Source organism: Lithobates pipiens, unplaced genomic scaffold, assembly GCF_037356315.1.
Source record: "Lithobates pipiens isolate NorthernLeopardFrog02 unplaced genomic scaffold, aLitPip1_a1.2 Scaffold_1, whole genome shotgun sequence".
Classification (NCBI taxonomy): Eukaryota; Metazoa; Chordata; class Amphibia; order Anura; family Ranidae; genus Lithobates; species Lithobates pipiens.
The window spans coordinates 9613220-9630041 of NW_027507685.1; the positions used below are offsets into that span (position 1 = coordinate 9613220).

General features: G+C 37.6%; 1 protein-coding gene across 4 annotated transcripts in view; it reads left to right on the forward strand.

Annotated features, from left to right (window-relative positions):
* Positions 1 to 16822, forward strand: part of GRIA3 (glutamate ionotropic receptor AMPA type subunit 3) — a 388948-nt gene that overhangs the window by 319507 nt on the left and 52619 nt on the right. For all 4 annotated transcript variants that reach the window (XR_013272428.1, XR_013272422.1, XM_077478276.1 and 1 more), the window contains exons 7-8: positions 505 to 672; positions 14777 to 14881. Coding sequence is in view for 2 of the 4 variants with exons in the window: in XM_077478276.1 (XP_077334402.1) it covers positions 505 to 672; positions 14777 to 14881 (273 nt within the window). In the remaining 2 variants the exon portion in view is untranslated. The remainder of the gene's footprint in view (positions 1 to 504; positions 673 to 14776; positions 14882 to 16822) is intronic.

Sequence of the window (16822 nt, forward strand, 5' to 3'; positions counted from 1 at the left end):
TCCCTTGAGGGGACAACAACATATATCAATCTACTAAATGTTTAACATTGCTCTTACGTATATGTACGAATACGTAGTATTTCCTTGTATATATTCTTTGTGTTTACAATATACTCTTTGTTTCAATTATTCATGCAACGGGCCATGCGTCCCTCTTTTCCTTTTTCACATAATATTTCGGACTTCCCCTAGTTGGCATAGGCTGCGGGGCTTGCACGATATCTTCACATATACAACCTTAAGAAATACTACCACCCTTACTAAGGCTTTCTGCACCAGCGCAGGAGAATATATTTTCTGTTTATATCTAAATGGTTGGGACAGGACTGCAAAATGCCCATTCATGGTTTTTGTAAACCCCCTGTAACATAATAATTCATTGAAGCATAAATAAATGTAACCTTTTTATTCAAAAAGCAATGTTAGTATTCAAGCATCTTCTCATTATTATTATATATACACTGTCTGAGACTGTGTGTCATGTATGCTTTTTGTTATGTTTAGTATACATCTGCACTGACCCATGATGCAGTCCTGGTAATTGCAGAAGCATTTCGATACTTAAGAAGGCAACGAGTGGATGTCTCAAGAAGAGGGAGTGCTGGTGACTGCCTGGCAAACCCTGCAGTGCCTTGGAGCCAAGGGATAGATATTGAACGGGCTCTGAAAATGGTAACTATGACACATCTTCTTGCATAATAATATTTATATCTATAGAATTGTATTATAGAGTAATTGTTTATTTACAAGAACTTGAAAGAAAAAATAACTTTTTTTTTTTGCCGCTATCCATCATCTCACCTATTCTGATATTTTTCACATGCATTTAAAAATGTGCATTTTTTTTCTAGAAAATTACTTAGAACCCGAAAACATAATTTTTTTTTATGCAGAAGCCCTGGAGAATAAAATGGTGGTTGTTGCATTTTTTTTATGCAACATCATATTTGTACAGCCATTTTTAAAATGCAAACTTTTATTAAAAAAATACACTTTAAGAATTTTAGTGCACACAAACACAATATAACACCCATTTTTTGCTACAATATAAAAGATGATGTTACACCAAGTAAATAGATAGCTAACGTGTTACGTTTCAAAATTGCAAACACCCAAGGAACCACAACAAATTATGGTACCAAAAAAATCTTCATAGGAAATGCTTTAGAAGCCTCCAAAGGTTAGTAGTTTAGAGTTACACAGGAGGTCTGGCGCTAAAAATGTTACCCTCACTGTGACATTTGCAATAATACCTCACATGTGCAGTTACCGTTTACATATGCGTAAAGAACCTGTGTGCGCATTCTGTATGAGCATGGGGGCATTTTAAAAAAGTTTTATTTCAATATTTATTTTATATAAATGTATTTTTTTATACTGTACCTTTCATTTTTTATTGAACTTTATTGCTATCAAAAAGGATGATCCCTTGGTTAGCAGGGGCCACGCCAGGCCCTCTTTATGAAGAGATCTGGGGTCTTTTAGAAAATTTGAAAATCATCTGATCAAACCGGTAATGGCTTGATAACAAACAAACCACAACTGGAAGTGACAAAATCCTTTTCATTTCTGGTTTCTAGTGTGACAGAGGGAGAGAAACAATGAAAGTTCCACTCTGTGTAGTGTATCTGATGTGAACAGTCACACCGCTACCAGGCTACCCAGTGGGACATTAGACCCGGGTTAAAGGCAGCGGTTGGCTCCCTTCTGCCACCCGTAAAAGTAATCAGCCGGCTATATAGCCATACAATTCACTTTTACTTTAAAGATATTTGCCAGATGAATAAAGTGATTTCTGCATCGTGGCTGCAGCCATGACCCATATGTCAGCACCACTTCCCGAGGAGGTAGATGTACCCTCAGTTGACAAGTGGCTAGGTTAATGTTTGAGTATAGGCCCATATTAGGCATTATAGGCATTGCCTCAGAACTCAGACTATCACAAAATAAGGAAAGCCTATACTTAACCCTTTCATGACTAAGCCTATTTTTAGCATTTTGTGTTTACAAGTTAAAATCCATATTTTTTGCTAGAAAATTACTTGGAACCCCCAAACATTTTATATATATATATATATATATATATATATATATATATTAGCAGAGACTCTAGAGAATAAAACGGCGATTGTTGCAATATTTTTTGTCACACTGTATTTGCGCAGTGGTGTTTTAAACGCAACTTTTTGGGAAAAGGGACACTTTCATGAATTAAAAAAATGAAAATTAGCCCAATTTTTTTGCATAAAGTAAATATGATGTTAAGGCGAAATAGATAAAGTAGTAAATAGTAGTAGTAGTAGTAAATAGATACCAAAGATGTACCAAATAGATACCAAACATGTCACACTTTATAATTGCACGCACTCGTGGAATGACGACAAAGTACGGTACCTAAAAATCTCAATAGGCGATGCTTTAAAACATTTTTATGGTTACCAGGTTAGAGTTACAGAGGGGGTCTAGTGCTAGAATTATTGCTCTCGCTCTGATGATCGCGGCGATACCTCACATGTGTGATTTTAACACCGTTTACATATGCGGGCGCGACTTCCGTATGCGTTTTCTTTGCTTTGCGAGCTCGCGGGGATGGTGGGCGCTTTAAAAAAATGTTTTTATTATTATTATTTATTTTAAAATGAATAAATTTTTTTTTTTTTAAATAAATTTGATCACTTTTATTGCTGTCACAAGGAATGTAAACATCCCTTGTGACAGTAATAGGTGGGGACAGGTACTCTTTATGGAGGGATCAGGGGTCTAAAAGACCCCCTATCTCTCCTTTACACTTCAAAGTATTCAGATCGCGGAAAACAGCGATTCTGAATACTGTATATTTTTTTTAAACTGGCGCCATTGGCAGCCAAGTAAACGGGAAGTGACTTCATGTGAACAACTTCCGTGTTTACTATTAGGAGATTACGGCTTCATTCCAGTTTCTCCCCAGCAGCCAGAGGCATCGGATGTGTGATCGGTGCTCCCGATTGAGCGGGAGCACCGGTAACAGCGGCGGGAGGCGGCGGGAGGGGGGGAGTACCCTCCCACTCCTCCGGCATAACAGCCGAGCGGCTTTTAGCCGCTTCTGTTGTTATGGCTGGATAGCCAATCGCCCGCTGTAAAAAACGGTACCGGGATGATGCCTGCAGGTGTGGGCATCATCCCGGTATAACCCCCGGAAGCCAAGTACGCACATCTGCATACGCTCGGCTGGAAGGGGTTAAAATCTGATTTTGGGTTACAGATTTTATAGTTATACAGTATAGGACACAGGATTTTAGTCTTTACCATGCATTATATGCAGCTACCTTTAGGTGAGTGGACACTATCAAAAAAGATAGGGCTGCAGGGACATCACTCTAGATGACCCAACAACAGCCAGCTAGCCTCAGTGTTTTGCTAGTGCCCTTAGGTAATGGGCCTCTTCTCTTTACTGAGTGAAGATTACCTCTTTCCTTTGGAATTTCTTTCCCTCTCTGATTATTTTTCTATAAAGTCCCCTGGACACATCATAGCCATTGAGACTCTTCTGCGGCTTCTGGATCTGTTGACTTCTCAGCTGTGCCTTAGGGGACTGCACCAGATTGAAGAAGTGGGGCGAAGATGTAATTTTACTGGCATGCACTGGACCCTGCTCTAGGCACTTCCCAATGTAAGGGGATGGTTTTCTTCTTGGAGGCTGTGCTGTGTGCTCAGTTTCATTCCACACCATTGCAACTCAAAATTCTGGCAACATGGAACAAAAAAAGGCTCAGTCCTTATACCACTTCAAGGGCCTGACCCCCAAAGCCAGGCTCTCCCTAGCATGGGGGAATCCCAACTGAGCCATGAAGTCATGGAAGTCTTGTCAGACTGATTGCACACTTATTTTCAGCTATAGAGTTTCTGGTATCAACTCTATGCGCCTTTATGCATCTGGCCTGTTCATTGGACAATGAATTAGTATAATAAATTCTTTACAGTCTCTAGTTTGCAATAAAGATGAACAAGTAGTATAGTTTTCCTACAGGATGTACATGGTGACATAGGCATGTGATGTAAAATACAAATTTTGGAATAAATAACAGTAAACATCTATGTATTTCAACTACGTATTTAACAAATTGTTCGGAGTTCCACTTAAACCTAGCATTAGGTCAATGAAGAAAACAAAAAAATGCTGCAGGCATTAAGTGAAGACTCCTAGAGATGCCTGCACATAGTGGCAGCAGACTTCCAAACCTTCCTGTCCTGAGCCGCTCTGACTCTGATTGTGCCAAAGACTGTCCAACCCTTCCTGCATCCTGCACATTCCTTGTGTCCAATAAGGCTGCACATCATAGTAATGGACCAGTGGGAATGTCTGGGGTGAAAGCTTAGTAAACAAACTGACACTACCTGAAAGTTTCAGAACCAAAACGATATTAGGCTACAACATTAGGGTTTGGTAGGCTTCTGCAGGTATGTGTGTTCAGGAAAACTTTACCTGCACCAGTTTTTGTTTTTTTTTATTTTAAAAGAATAACATTTCCTTAAAGAATATAGATTTAAATAAAAGGAAAATAAACAAAGCCACATTTTGCTCTGTTTCCAACAAAGGCAAAAAGGGAAAATACAGGTGAAATATACAGTACACAATATAGAAGAGAAATCATCCAATGAAGGCACTTGTTCCTGTGACTACTTTCTAGGTGGGAATTTCCCTCACACTGGAAAGATATCTTCTCACTTCCTGTGTACTCTAAAGGACAGGAAGCAAATGGAAATCTCCCTAATTAGGCAAATATATATATATATATATATATATATATATATATATATATATATATATATATATATATATATATATATTTGGTTTTTTTATACACTTTATCGTCCATGCTTAAAATAAAGCTTACAAAATCTATAGCTCTATATACCTACAGAAAAACAACTTACTATATATGTGTTGTGTGTATTGTGTGCTTATAATTTTTTTAATCCAGTGTTGGAGGAAAAATTGTGATCAAAACTAGACAGCTGCCTCTAGTTGGCTAGTTGGACAATTTATACAAAATACAATTTCTCCCATTTTTTTTTTTTTTTTTTTATGAATTGCAAAATTATCATAAAAATCCTATTAGTATATTTATATCAGGAGTGGGAGGTTGTTACATAGTTAGTAAGGTTGAATAAAGACATCAGTCCATCCAGTTCAACCTGAGTGAGTGTCTACAATTGTCCCTATCCCTGTACATTACACACGCACATCGCTCCCTACCCTCAAGGAGCGCCACAATCCAAGGTCCCCATTCATATACTAGGGCCAATTTGGGACAGAAGCCAATTAACCTACCTGCATGTCTTTGGAGTGTGGGAGGAAACCAGAGTACCCGGAGAAAACCCACGCAGGCACAGGGAGAACATGCAAACTCCATGCAGGTAGTGTCGTGGTTGGGATTCAAACCAGCGACCCTTTTTTACTGCTAGGTGAGAGTGCTAACCACTACACCACTGTGCCATTGTGGTATTCAAATAATGAGAATTATGGGAAATGTAGTTCAGCAACATCTAGCATGGCAAAGGTTCCTGCACATGTAATGATTTCTTGGATAATTATTAATCATTATTCTGAAGCTTTTATATTCACATAAAACAAAGCCTGGTTAGAAAATGCAAACAGACTAGCGTGATATTCAGCTTATGCTTGTATGCAAGTTGGCTTTGTTTTGGGAAAAGGAAAGTAAATAAGAAGATAACAGATTGTAAAAAGATTTGTGAATCGTGAAAATCTCAGCTCTGCAAGGCTCATGTTTTTAGTATCAGGACACAATGTGATTCTTATAGAAAGAGACATGTTTTTAGAATTGGGTGGCAGAAAATAAACCTGAGCTTCCCGAGAAAATATGATACTTTGCACTGCTTCACCCAGGGCTTCTAGGCTGTGATCAAACAGTACATTATTTGTGTCATCATCAGCTTATGTTACTAGTCAAATCTACATTTATATTTTTTTGGATCTCCCTAATAATTTAAAAGGATATAGGATGCCGATATTCTGCAGTCTCAATTGTTGTAGCTTTTTTTGCGGTATGAAAGCACAGTAAGCAGCACAAGTATGACAGTGTAGTACTATTGGATGATTTAAGTCAACACAACATTGCTTTCACTAACCTAAGTAATTTTTATTTTTCCAAAGTGAAAATTCTCTTTGCAAAGTGAAAACAAAAATCTTTTTTTTAATTTTTTTTTTTTTATGTTTCTTGCACATGATTGAATATTCTTTGCAAAGTTTTCATTTTGATAGTGAACATGCCTTCTACTGTCACAAAGGAAAGTAGAAGAATAGCACTGGATCCATAAGGTTATCTTATTGGTATTGACATATTCAATTATTAATGTTGTTGTTAATGTACCGTAATTAATTTTGCTTCTATACCCTAAAGGTTTTCAAGGGTCTTATTGGCTTGTAGTATAAAAGAACAAAATAGAAATTGGAAGCAACCACGCCACTGCTAAGAGGCCAAGGTTTAACTTGATTTCAGTAAAAGTTAGGGGGACAATCCAAATTATATCCAATGCATTTTGTCTAAACAATTGATAACAATGTAACTGAACTAGAATTGAAATGGATCTTTATTGGTATTTTTTCAGTGTGATTACAAGTACAGGCTTTCTCAGCAGCGGATTTGTCAAATAATGAAGGAGGCATTTTTTAGACCCCTGAAATGTGTTGGATGCTTTTTTGATTGCACCCCCCAAATTTTATGGAGAAAGGTGTATCTGGACCTCTTAGCCATGGTGTACCATTTTTCTTACATCCTACTGTAAAAAATTAGGGTCACTATGTACATGTAACCAATTTGAACTTCTCTTCCAACACCTGGCAATATGGTATTTACCTGTACTGGGTGATAATAACCACTCACAATCATTACAACCATTCATTTTGATACATAGAGATTTTCCAATATATTGGAAAATCTATCTGATTATTTTGTGACCTTTGCCTTCCCTCTAAGAAATTAGCCTTTCAAAGTCCATATTTTCATATTTTCCAAGGCATAAGGCATAATTTGTCGTTTGAGAGAAATAATAGTATGTTTCAGGAATATTAACCTCCCTGGCGGTATGGTTATTTCTGATTTTTGGTGCTGAAAGCGGTACAATTATTTTCCATGAAAATTTGGCGTTTTATATTGTAGTCCTGTAATTCTTAGGAATAACTCACTTAAATCTGTCCAAACCAGAGTCTAGTAGACATCCCGGGTATGATAAAATTTGAAAAAAAAAATCATAAATTAAAATATAATAAATAACTATAAAGAATGATACCAACTAATAATATAATAATAATAAAAATGATTTAATAATGTAATCAAATCAAAAACACTGAAATTTGCTCAGTTGCAGAATTGTCACTGTCATTACTTTTCAGTATTTGATGACGGATCTCCCCACAAATCGCTATCGCTCAATTCTGCGAGTGATTCTAATTTATTATCACTGTTTTCTAGCTGGTCTAAAACCACTTTTGATGTAAAGGGACAGTTTTGGTTGCTATGGACATGGATCTCCAGTTTCCAGGCAGAAAGAACAGTTTTTATAATATAAAACTACATGCAGGACACTGGACAGACCACTAGGGACAAAAGGGAGGTAAAATAATTACATACAGCAATGTAATCTGTAAGATTACATTATATTGTATGTAATGTGTGTTTTACTTTTTGAATTTGGTGCCGTTCTCCGTCCCCGTGCGTCGCAACGCTCACAGGGAATGGAGCTCGGCTCTGTGATACATCGAGCGGAGGACGAGCCGCTTGCGCAGCGGGAGACATCGCTGGATCCAGGGGATAAGGTAAGAATACTCATCCTGGATCCTGTGATGCGATCCCGAGTCTGGCTCAGAGTTACAGCTAATGGTACTGAATTTCACCCCTAGCCAGACTCAGGAATACCGCCAGGGGGTTAACAAATTACCAAAACTCCTGGTGCTTAACCACATTTTTTGGGATTGTGTCCCTATATTTTTATATGGCATATATACTTTATACAGTATAACAGCACAGGACAGCTGTTGCCTTCATCAAGTACTTTGGCAGTATAGCATTTAGAACAAGTACGGCAGATTTACTACCACTCATAAATCTTGGTGAGAAGACTGTTCATGTATTACCATCTTGTGATATATCGGAATAGGGGCTCTCACTTGACGCTTAGAGGTTGATTTACTAAAGGCAAATAGACTGTACACTTTGCTAAGTGCAGTTGGACTTTGCAAGTGTAGTTGTTTGAAGACTTAGTAAATGAGGAAAGCTTCACTTTGAAAAGCATACCCAATCACAGGGGCGGGCTGACAACTCATGAGGCCCCCGGGCAATAGGAAATTATGGGGCCCCCAGGCAATTAGAGTTTATGGGGCCATACAGTATACACAAACACACACACACACACAGTATACAATCACACAGTATACACGGACATGTTTCTATTGGCTGAAAAGGTACTGGAGAGGTGGGGCAGCTATAATCTCGGGATTTTTAGACCAAAAGGATGTCGGTAAGGGACATTTCAGAGACAGATGTAAAAAAGAAAACACACATTTTTTACATACCGTCCCTGGTTTTACTGAGGCTGGCAACCCTGATGGGGCCCCCTAGTGGCATGGGGCCCTCGGGCAGTGCCCGAGTGGCCCAATGGTCAGTCCGCCCCTGCCCAATCATGTGCAAGGAAAAAAAACAGTATTTTTGCCTGCACATGATTGTATGATGGAAGTCAGCAGAGCTTTTTGCTCATTTGCTAAGTTCTGGAGCAACTGCACTTTCCAGCCTATTTGCCTTAAGAAAATCAATCCCTAAAATAGACTAATGTGCAGTAAGCATAGGCAGAAAAATAGTTTTTGTTTCTTACTACACACTAATAAGTGATTTATATTAAGAGAACATTTTTTTATTAAACTGGCACCATAACATAACATTGTAATGAGATTGATTTACTTATTGGAAAAAACTGCACCAAAGTGTGGATACATGCTAATACGGATTTGGCATTTTACATTTTCTCCAATGCTACATATTAATATGTAATTTTTAAAGAGATGAAGGTTTGAATGTTTGTCAAGTCATCACAATATTCAGTACCTTATAGGCAGTAAGTAACCTCTCTGTTATAAATGTTTAAAAAAAAAAAAAAAAAAAAATATATATATATATATATATATATATATATATATATATATATATATATATATATATATATATATATACATCGTTTACATTGCTTACTGTTATATGGCTGAATAGTAAAAGATTGCTTCAGTGGCTCGGTTAATTACCCTTACATAAATTATTTCAATGGCTTTGGGCACTTTTTTTCTCATTTTATTGTTTTCGTTATTTATTATTTATACATGCAAAGAATGTTCAAAGAAACACCGCAATACACAGTTAGGTTTTCATTGTGAGCCAGGTATCGTTGTAAGCCAGAGATTCCAAAATTGGAGATTTTAATAGCCAGATATACTTTATACTAAGCAAGATATGTACATTTCAGCTATAAAAATAACTTTCCTTAATATAATTGCTTCTCAAAGAATGACCCGAAAGCTTTTCCTTTTGATAATTTAGCCTGTTAAATTTAATAGTTTAATTTAGAAAAATTGATCTGTCTACTGCAAACTGCAAGCTAAAAACAAGCACGCCAGCCCATATTTGTTTAAATAAATAGGTTTTGCTAAACCGAGCAGTAAGATATGGATCATCCATGTTTTATTATAACAGGACCAAAATAGGCTGGGAAAATTAAATGAGCTCACTAGTTACAGAGAAACTGGACTTTTTGCAAATGCCAGAATTGCCAGCTTTCCAAATCCGTCAATGAGGTTGATATACCAAAAGCAAATAGACTATACGCTCTTGCAAGTGCAGTTGCTCCAGAGCTTAGCAAATAAGATAAACATTCACTTTACAAAGAATACTCACTCACATGCAAGGAAAAAAAATTAATTTTTGCTTGTACATGATCGGATGATGAAAGTTAGCAGAGCTCCCTGTTACCCGTTAATTATATTTAACCACTTCTCGACTTGTGCACGCTGATGTACTTGGGCAGAATGGCACGGGCAGGCATATTGGCGTACAGGTACGTCCATTTTATAATGCCGCCCTGCCATCGCGTGCCAGTCGGGACCCCTGTGAGTCCAGTCTCGGGTCCCGTGGACTCGATCGACGTGGGGATACCCGCGATCGTCTCACGGGGCGGCTGAACGGAGAGATGCCGTTGTAAACAGCATCTCCCCGTTCTGCCTAGCAACAAGTGATGCTGATCTCTGCTCCATGTGATTGGAGCAGAGATCAGTGTTCATTAACACAAAGCCCAGCTCCCCACAGTTAGTAACACACCCCTAGGAACACTTGACCCCTACACTGCCACCCCCTGGTTAACCCCTTCACTGCCAGTGTCATTTACACAGGAATCAATACATTTGTACAGCACTGATTGCTGTATAAATGACAATGGTCCCAAAAATGTGTCAAAAATGTCCGACGTGTCCGCCATAATGTCGCAGTCACAATAAAAATCGCTGATCGCCGCCATTACTAGTAAAAAAAAAATATTAATAAAAATGCCATAAAACTATCCCCTATTTTGTAAACGCTGTAACTTTTGCGCAAACCAATCAATAATTGCTTATTGCATTTTTTTTACCAAAAATTTGTAGAATAATATGTATCGGCCTAAACTGAGGGAAATTTTTTTTTAATATATTTTTGGGGGATATTTATTATAACAAAAAGTAAAAAATAATGCATTTTTTTCAAAATTGTCGCTCTATTTTTGATTATAGCGCAAAAAATAAAAAACACAGGGGTGATCAAATACCACCAAAAGAAAGCTCTATTTGTGGGAAAAAATACGTTAATTTTGTTTGGGAGCCAAGTCGCATGACCGCACAATTGTCAGTTAAAGCGACGCAGTGCCGAGACGCAAAAAGTGGTCTAGTCTTAAGTCAGCAAAAATGGTCCGGTCTGAAAGCGGTTAAGATTTCATATCTCACCTAACAGATGATGAAAGTTAGCAGAGCTCCCCCTCATTTACTAAGCTCTGGGGAGGGGGGGGGAATTAGTGCAACTGCACTTGCAAAAGTGCACAGTCTATCTGCCTTTAGTAAATCCACCCCAATGACTGACAATAAAATGTTACTACAAAACATTGTACAAATTATTAAATAAAAGGCAAACAAAAATAGAAAAAAAAAATCAATTTCCCTTATGAATTGTTCCAGGAATATTAGCTAGAATATACTACAGAAAAATATATTTGTAAATTGTTTCGAAATTGTAATACCCACATGCAGATGTGATTTTTCATCAGTCAGGTATTTTTGTTATAGTCATGTATTTTTTCAGATACGATGACAGAATTTTGTATTAAATGTGTACTATGTTGTGACATCTTGAACAGAACAGTATTACAGAACAGTCAGACTGGGTCCATGTGATGATCTGTATCCTGGTCTACAAAAATACAAAGAGCAGGGAGTCACTTTAATTTCATGCAAGGATGATTATTTGTGTCTCACCATGTACTATATAATAACATAAACAATTAAATGTATCATGGCACAACTACATAATGTTATTATAAAGCAGATAATGCCTAATAGACCTTGAAAAAAAAGAATGTAAGCGTCATCCCAAATGAAGAATACATGACTTGGTCAATTAACCATTTTAAAACCATTACTGTGTAATGCAAACAATACAAAAAAAAAAAAAGTCTGCAATTTTAATTAAAATAATATCTGGTGACCCTGCTATGAAGGTCCTGGTTCAGACTCGGGCTGTTTTAGGGTGACGGCTCTATTATCCTGTCTCCAAATTGTGATCCTGCCTTTTCGCTTCATCAAACTAGTTTCCTTTGAGGACGGCACACGGTCATTTCAGCACACAAAACACAGGCATGTTCCACTGCTGTCATCTTCAGGCATCTCTCCCTATGAAATGCCATGTAGCCATTAATAGAGTGCATGCATGTAGACAGGAAATAGCTGCAAAGGGGCTGCACTGAGATGCAGCAAAGAATGAAAAAAACTGAATGTAAATACTTAAAAAAAAAATGAAAGTGTCAATGTTGGGTTTATTGAAAATTGGTCAATTCTGGACAATTTAAATTAGATATGAGAAATGTACAGTATGCATAGACGTTACATTCTTTAAAAAAAAGTGTAACTAGATCAAGCAACAATAGTAATTGAAAAGAAAAACTCTAGCCATCAGAGGGAGTTGGAATTCACCTTTTCTTTTTAAAATCATTTTAATTCTATTATATTATTATGCAAATATGCAGCATACAATCTAGAGAAAAGAAGACTATATATATATATATATATACCCTGCTTCCCTGAAAATAAGACCTAGCGTGATTGTCGGTGATGGCTGCAATATAAGCCCTACCCCCCAAATAAGCCCTACCCTCAAAATAAGACCTACAAGGACTTTAACCCCCCTGGTGCTATTCCTGAGTCTGGCTCGGGGTGGAGATTTTGTACCAAAAGCTGTAACCCCGAGCCAGACTGGGGACCGCATCGCTGAATGCAGGGAGAGGTTTACTTACCTTGCCCCCTGGATCCAGCGATGTCCCCGCGCTGTACGAACGAGCCGTGTCTCACTCGATCTATCACATCGCCGGGCGTTGCGACGCATGGGGACGGAGAACGGCGCCAAATTCAAAAAGTTAAACACACACATTACATACAGTATCAGTATAATGTAATCTTACAGATTACATTGCTGTATGTAATTATTTCACATCCCCTTTGTCCCTAGTGGTCTGCCCAGTGTCCTGCATGCAGTTTTATCTTATAAAAACTGTTCTTTATGCCTGGAAACTGGAGATTGTCCATAGCAACCAAAACTGTCCCTTTACATCAAAAATGGTTTTAGACCAGCTAGAAAACAGCGATAATAAATTATAATCACTCGCACAATTGAGGGATATCGATTTGTGGGGAGATCCGTCATCAAATACTGAAAAGTAATGACAGTGACAATTCTGCAACTGAGAAAATTTCAGTGTTTTTGATTTGATTACATTATTGAATAATTTTTATTATTGTTATATTATTATTTGGTATAATTATTTATAGTTATTTATTATATTATAATTTATGATTTCATTTTTCAAACTTTATCATACCTGGGATGTCTGCTAGACTCCGGTTTAGACAGATTTAAGTGAGTTATTCCTAAGAATTACAGGACTACAATATAAAACGCCAAATGTTCATGCAAAATAATTGTACCGCGTTTAGCACCTAAAATCTGAAATAATCATACCGCCAGGGAGGTTAACTAGGGCTTATTTGGGGGATAGGGCTTATATTGAAGCCATCACTGACAATTACGCTAGGTCTTATTTTCAGGGAAACAGGGTATATATTGTATCTGAGGATATTCACATTTAAAATACTTTTAGTAACAAATGGAATAAACGGTACACTGACTTACACCAAGAAAAACAGTTCCTCTTGCGTATAAAAAAATATTTTTTGCAGAAAGTCATGTGACCACCAACAAATATATCATTAAAAAAAAAATCCTAAATGTTCAATCAGCAATTTTCACAATCCACTTTTTCAGGAGTTTATTGAGAAGCAATGGTTCTTATGGTATGTTTAAATGGTGGACCAAAATTCAATATAGTTTACACATGTAATGCAAAGTATTGAATAACTTTTCTTCTCAGCAGAGGCCAGGGATATACAGCAACTAGAAAAGAGCAAGAAAAGGACTCCCACTCTCACAGTGAAAATAGCTGAACCACTGACCATCAGACCACAACATCCTGCCCATATGTGATTAGGGTGCTTTTAGGCACATCTACGAGGTTCCCTGCTGTCTGTTTCTTGGGGAAGATTTCCTCTCTCTAGTATATACTAGTACACTCCTGCTGCTATTCCCTGTGGCTTGAAGGTAACATTTAAAAATAACTTGCATCCCCTCTGTTTTATCAATATACAACGTACAGTGTGTTCGTTTAAAAAAAAATGTAATCCTAATACCTTCTTGCACAGCACAGATGTGTGGTCATGGGACCTCCCTTTGCTGGCCAGCTGACATCAGAGGGAAATCTCAGCCCCTCCTGTTGCTCTCCTTAGATCGGGGAAGGAGAGCCGAGGAGAACACGTTAAAGCACAGTGGTGCTTTAAGAAAAGGTATTTAGGGTTAGAATATTTAAAAAACAGACAGACAGTACTTTGTATCTTGATAAAACAGAGGGGATGCAAGTTATTAAGGATTATGACTTTACAACCACTTTAAATATCTTTACATGATTTCCATAAAGGTAACGTGGTTTCTTCATCATATCCTCTGCTTTGTTTGGCCCATCGTGTGGCAAGTTTACAATAAATGAAATAACTTTTCATAATAATAAATATCAGATAAATATGGAAAGGAAAAGTGCACTTTAGGCCAAAAAAACACATATGCATCAAAATAAATTGTCCGATGAGTTGCATTGTAATGAACAGGGGGTGTAACATCTGTGAGCATTGGCAGTGCAGCTTTAGCATTCCTTAAGGACTCTCCTGCTGCTGAGATTAAGCCTGGATCTGTAGACATCAATTACAACTTTTTCAGAACCCTGACACTGTTCTCTAGTATATACTAGTACACTAATTAAAATAATATCAACAACTACCCCTACCATATATGAGCACAATAGACCTTATACAAAAAGTAACTTTCATGGTCCTTTAATCAACCTTTATAATTATTGCTAGTATCTCCTAAATATGGAATTGTTCATTTTTCAGGTTCAAGTTCAAGGAATGACTGGGAATATCCAGTTTGATACATATGGAAGAAGAACCAACTACACCATTGATGTATATGAGATGACAGTTACTAAACCTCGCAAAGTAAGTTTACCGGATTTTAAAGACAAGTAGTGATGTGTTTTTCTGTGTTCAAGAACAACTCAACAGAAACAAAATTTCACTATATTAAAAGGGGCAGTATAGAGCTTGATCTCCATATACTTTTGCCTGGGACATGAACAGAGATACTTCCTTCTAAGCCTGGGCATCTTCTGTTTATGTGCTTAGTGAATGAAGTGAAGCCATGCTCACCTCAATTTTCTAGTCATGTGCATGGTAAAACCCTTGTTATGTTTAAATCCTAGTGCATATGATTGGGCATTCAAATTCAACATATTCAATAAGCAAGTATAACATTCACTTTGCTAAGTGAACATTTTCCACTCCTTTGGTATAATCTCAATGAATTTTAAGGCTTAAAGGAAATAGTGAAAAATATTGGGGCTACCATAATTTTTCTCCTCATAAAAAATTGCCTGTCTGTACCGGGTCTGAATAATTTGAGTCACTAGCCTAGGACAAGCATGTAGCATGGAAAATCAGAAATGTTGAACTCAATATTTGTTAGAGGTCATTGCCTCAGAAATAACAAAATCTACTAAATCAGTAAAACAGTCAAGTAGCATGCATTTTCAATATGAGAAGTCAGTAATGGCAAACTTCATATTTTCTTCGTAAATGTTACCTTTAACATGTTTATATTACAAAATACATCTTTCTTGAAGAGTTAGTTATCTTAAAGCGGAGGTCCACCCTAAAAATGGACCTTCCGCTCATCGGAACCCTCCCCCCCTCCGGTGCCACAATCGGCACCTTTCAGGGGGGAGGGGGGTGCAGTTACCTGGATAATCCAGGTAACTGCACCCACTTCCGGGACAGCTCTCTGCGGAAAGGGGCGTAACTTACGCCCCTTTCCGCAAGTGCCCGCCCCTTCCCGCAAGTGCCCCGCTGCCTGCTGGGAAACACACAGCTCCCAGAGGCAGCGGGGAGCGTCCTTATTGCGCAGCACAATTCGCGCATGCGCAGTAGGGAACCGGGAAATGAAGCCGAAAGGCTCCATTTCCTGATTCCCATACCCAAGATGGCGGCGGCAGGACCCGACAGATGACCTAGCGATCGGCTTCGGGTGCCGAGATTGCGGGCGCGCTGGACAGGTAAGTGTTACTATTTTAAAAGTCAGCAGCTGCAGTATTTGTAGCTGCTGGCTTTTAAAAAAAAAAAAAAAACGCGGAGTCCCGGTGGACTCCCACTTTAATAGTTCAGTGTCTATCATTAGAATTATAGTGATAAGTGAATTTCAGATGCGGTCATTTAAAAATGGACTTTTTGTAATTAACTTGTCTACTTAGGTGATTATAATTTATTTTTCAAATACTGTACTGTACATGAATAAATTGTAGCTATGACCTTACAAAAGGTACAGTGCAGCAGATGAAAATATTTGTATGCAAATATAGTTGCACTAGGTCTGGTCCACCAAAAACTGATCTGTCTGAATTATTGAAAAAGTACAAAAGTACAATTGCCATCTCTGAAAAATGTGAACCTATAACTGCCAATGTGTCATTCAAAATTCAATTCCAGTTGTTCCGAGAAAAAAAATCAATACCAGGTCAGCTATATAAATTCTACAAACTACACACTTTTTTGTACAACTAAGATAAGCTCTGCAGTGTATGAGTGCCACCTGAACCAATAAAAATGATTACTAGACTTGTGCACAGCGGAAAATTTCGTTTAGTTTCGGTTCGTTGTCATTCGTAAAATACATCATTTCGTCCTGTTATATTCGTTATGTTACGTTAATACGTTTTCGGATAATTCGTTATTATTCGTAGAGTGTCGAATTCATTCGTTCGTATTCGTTGAAATTCGCTATTTATGTATGTATAGACATTCGTGATAATGATTCGTAGTTTGGAAAATCGTTTGTTTATTGAAACTTTTAACACACACAATGACAACGTCTCTTCTCCTCGGCTC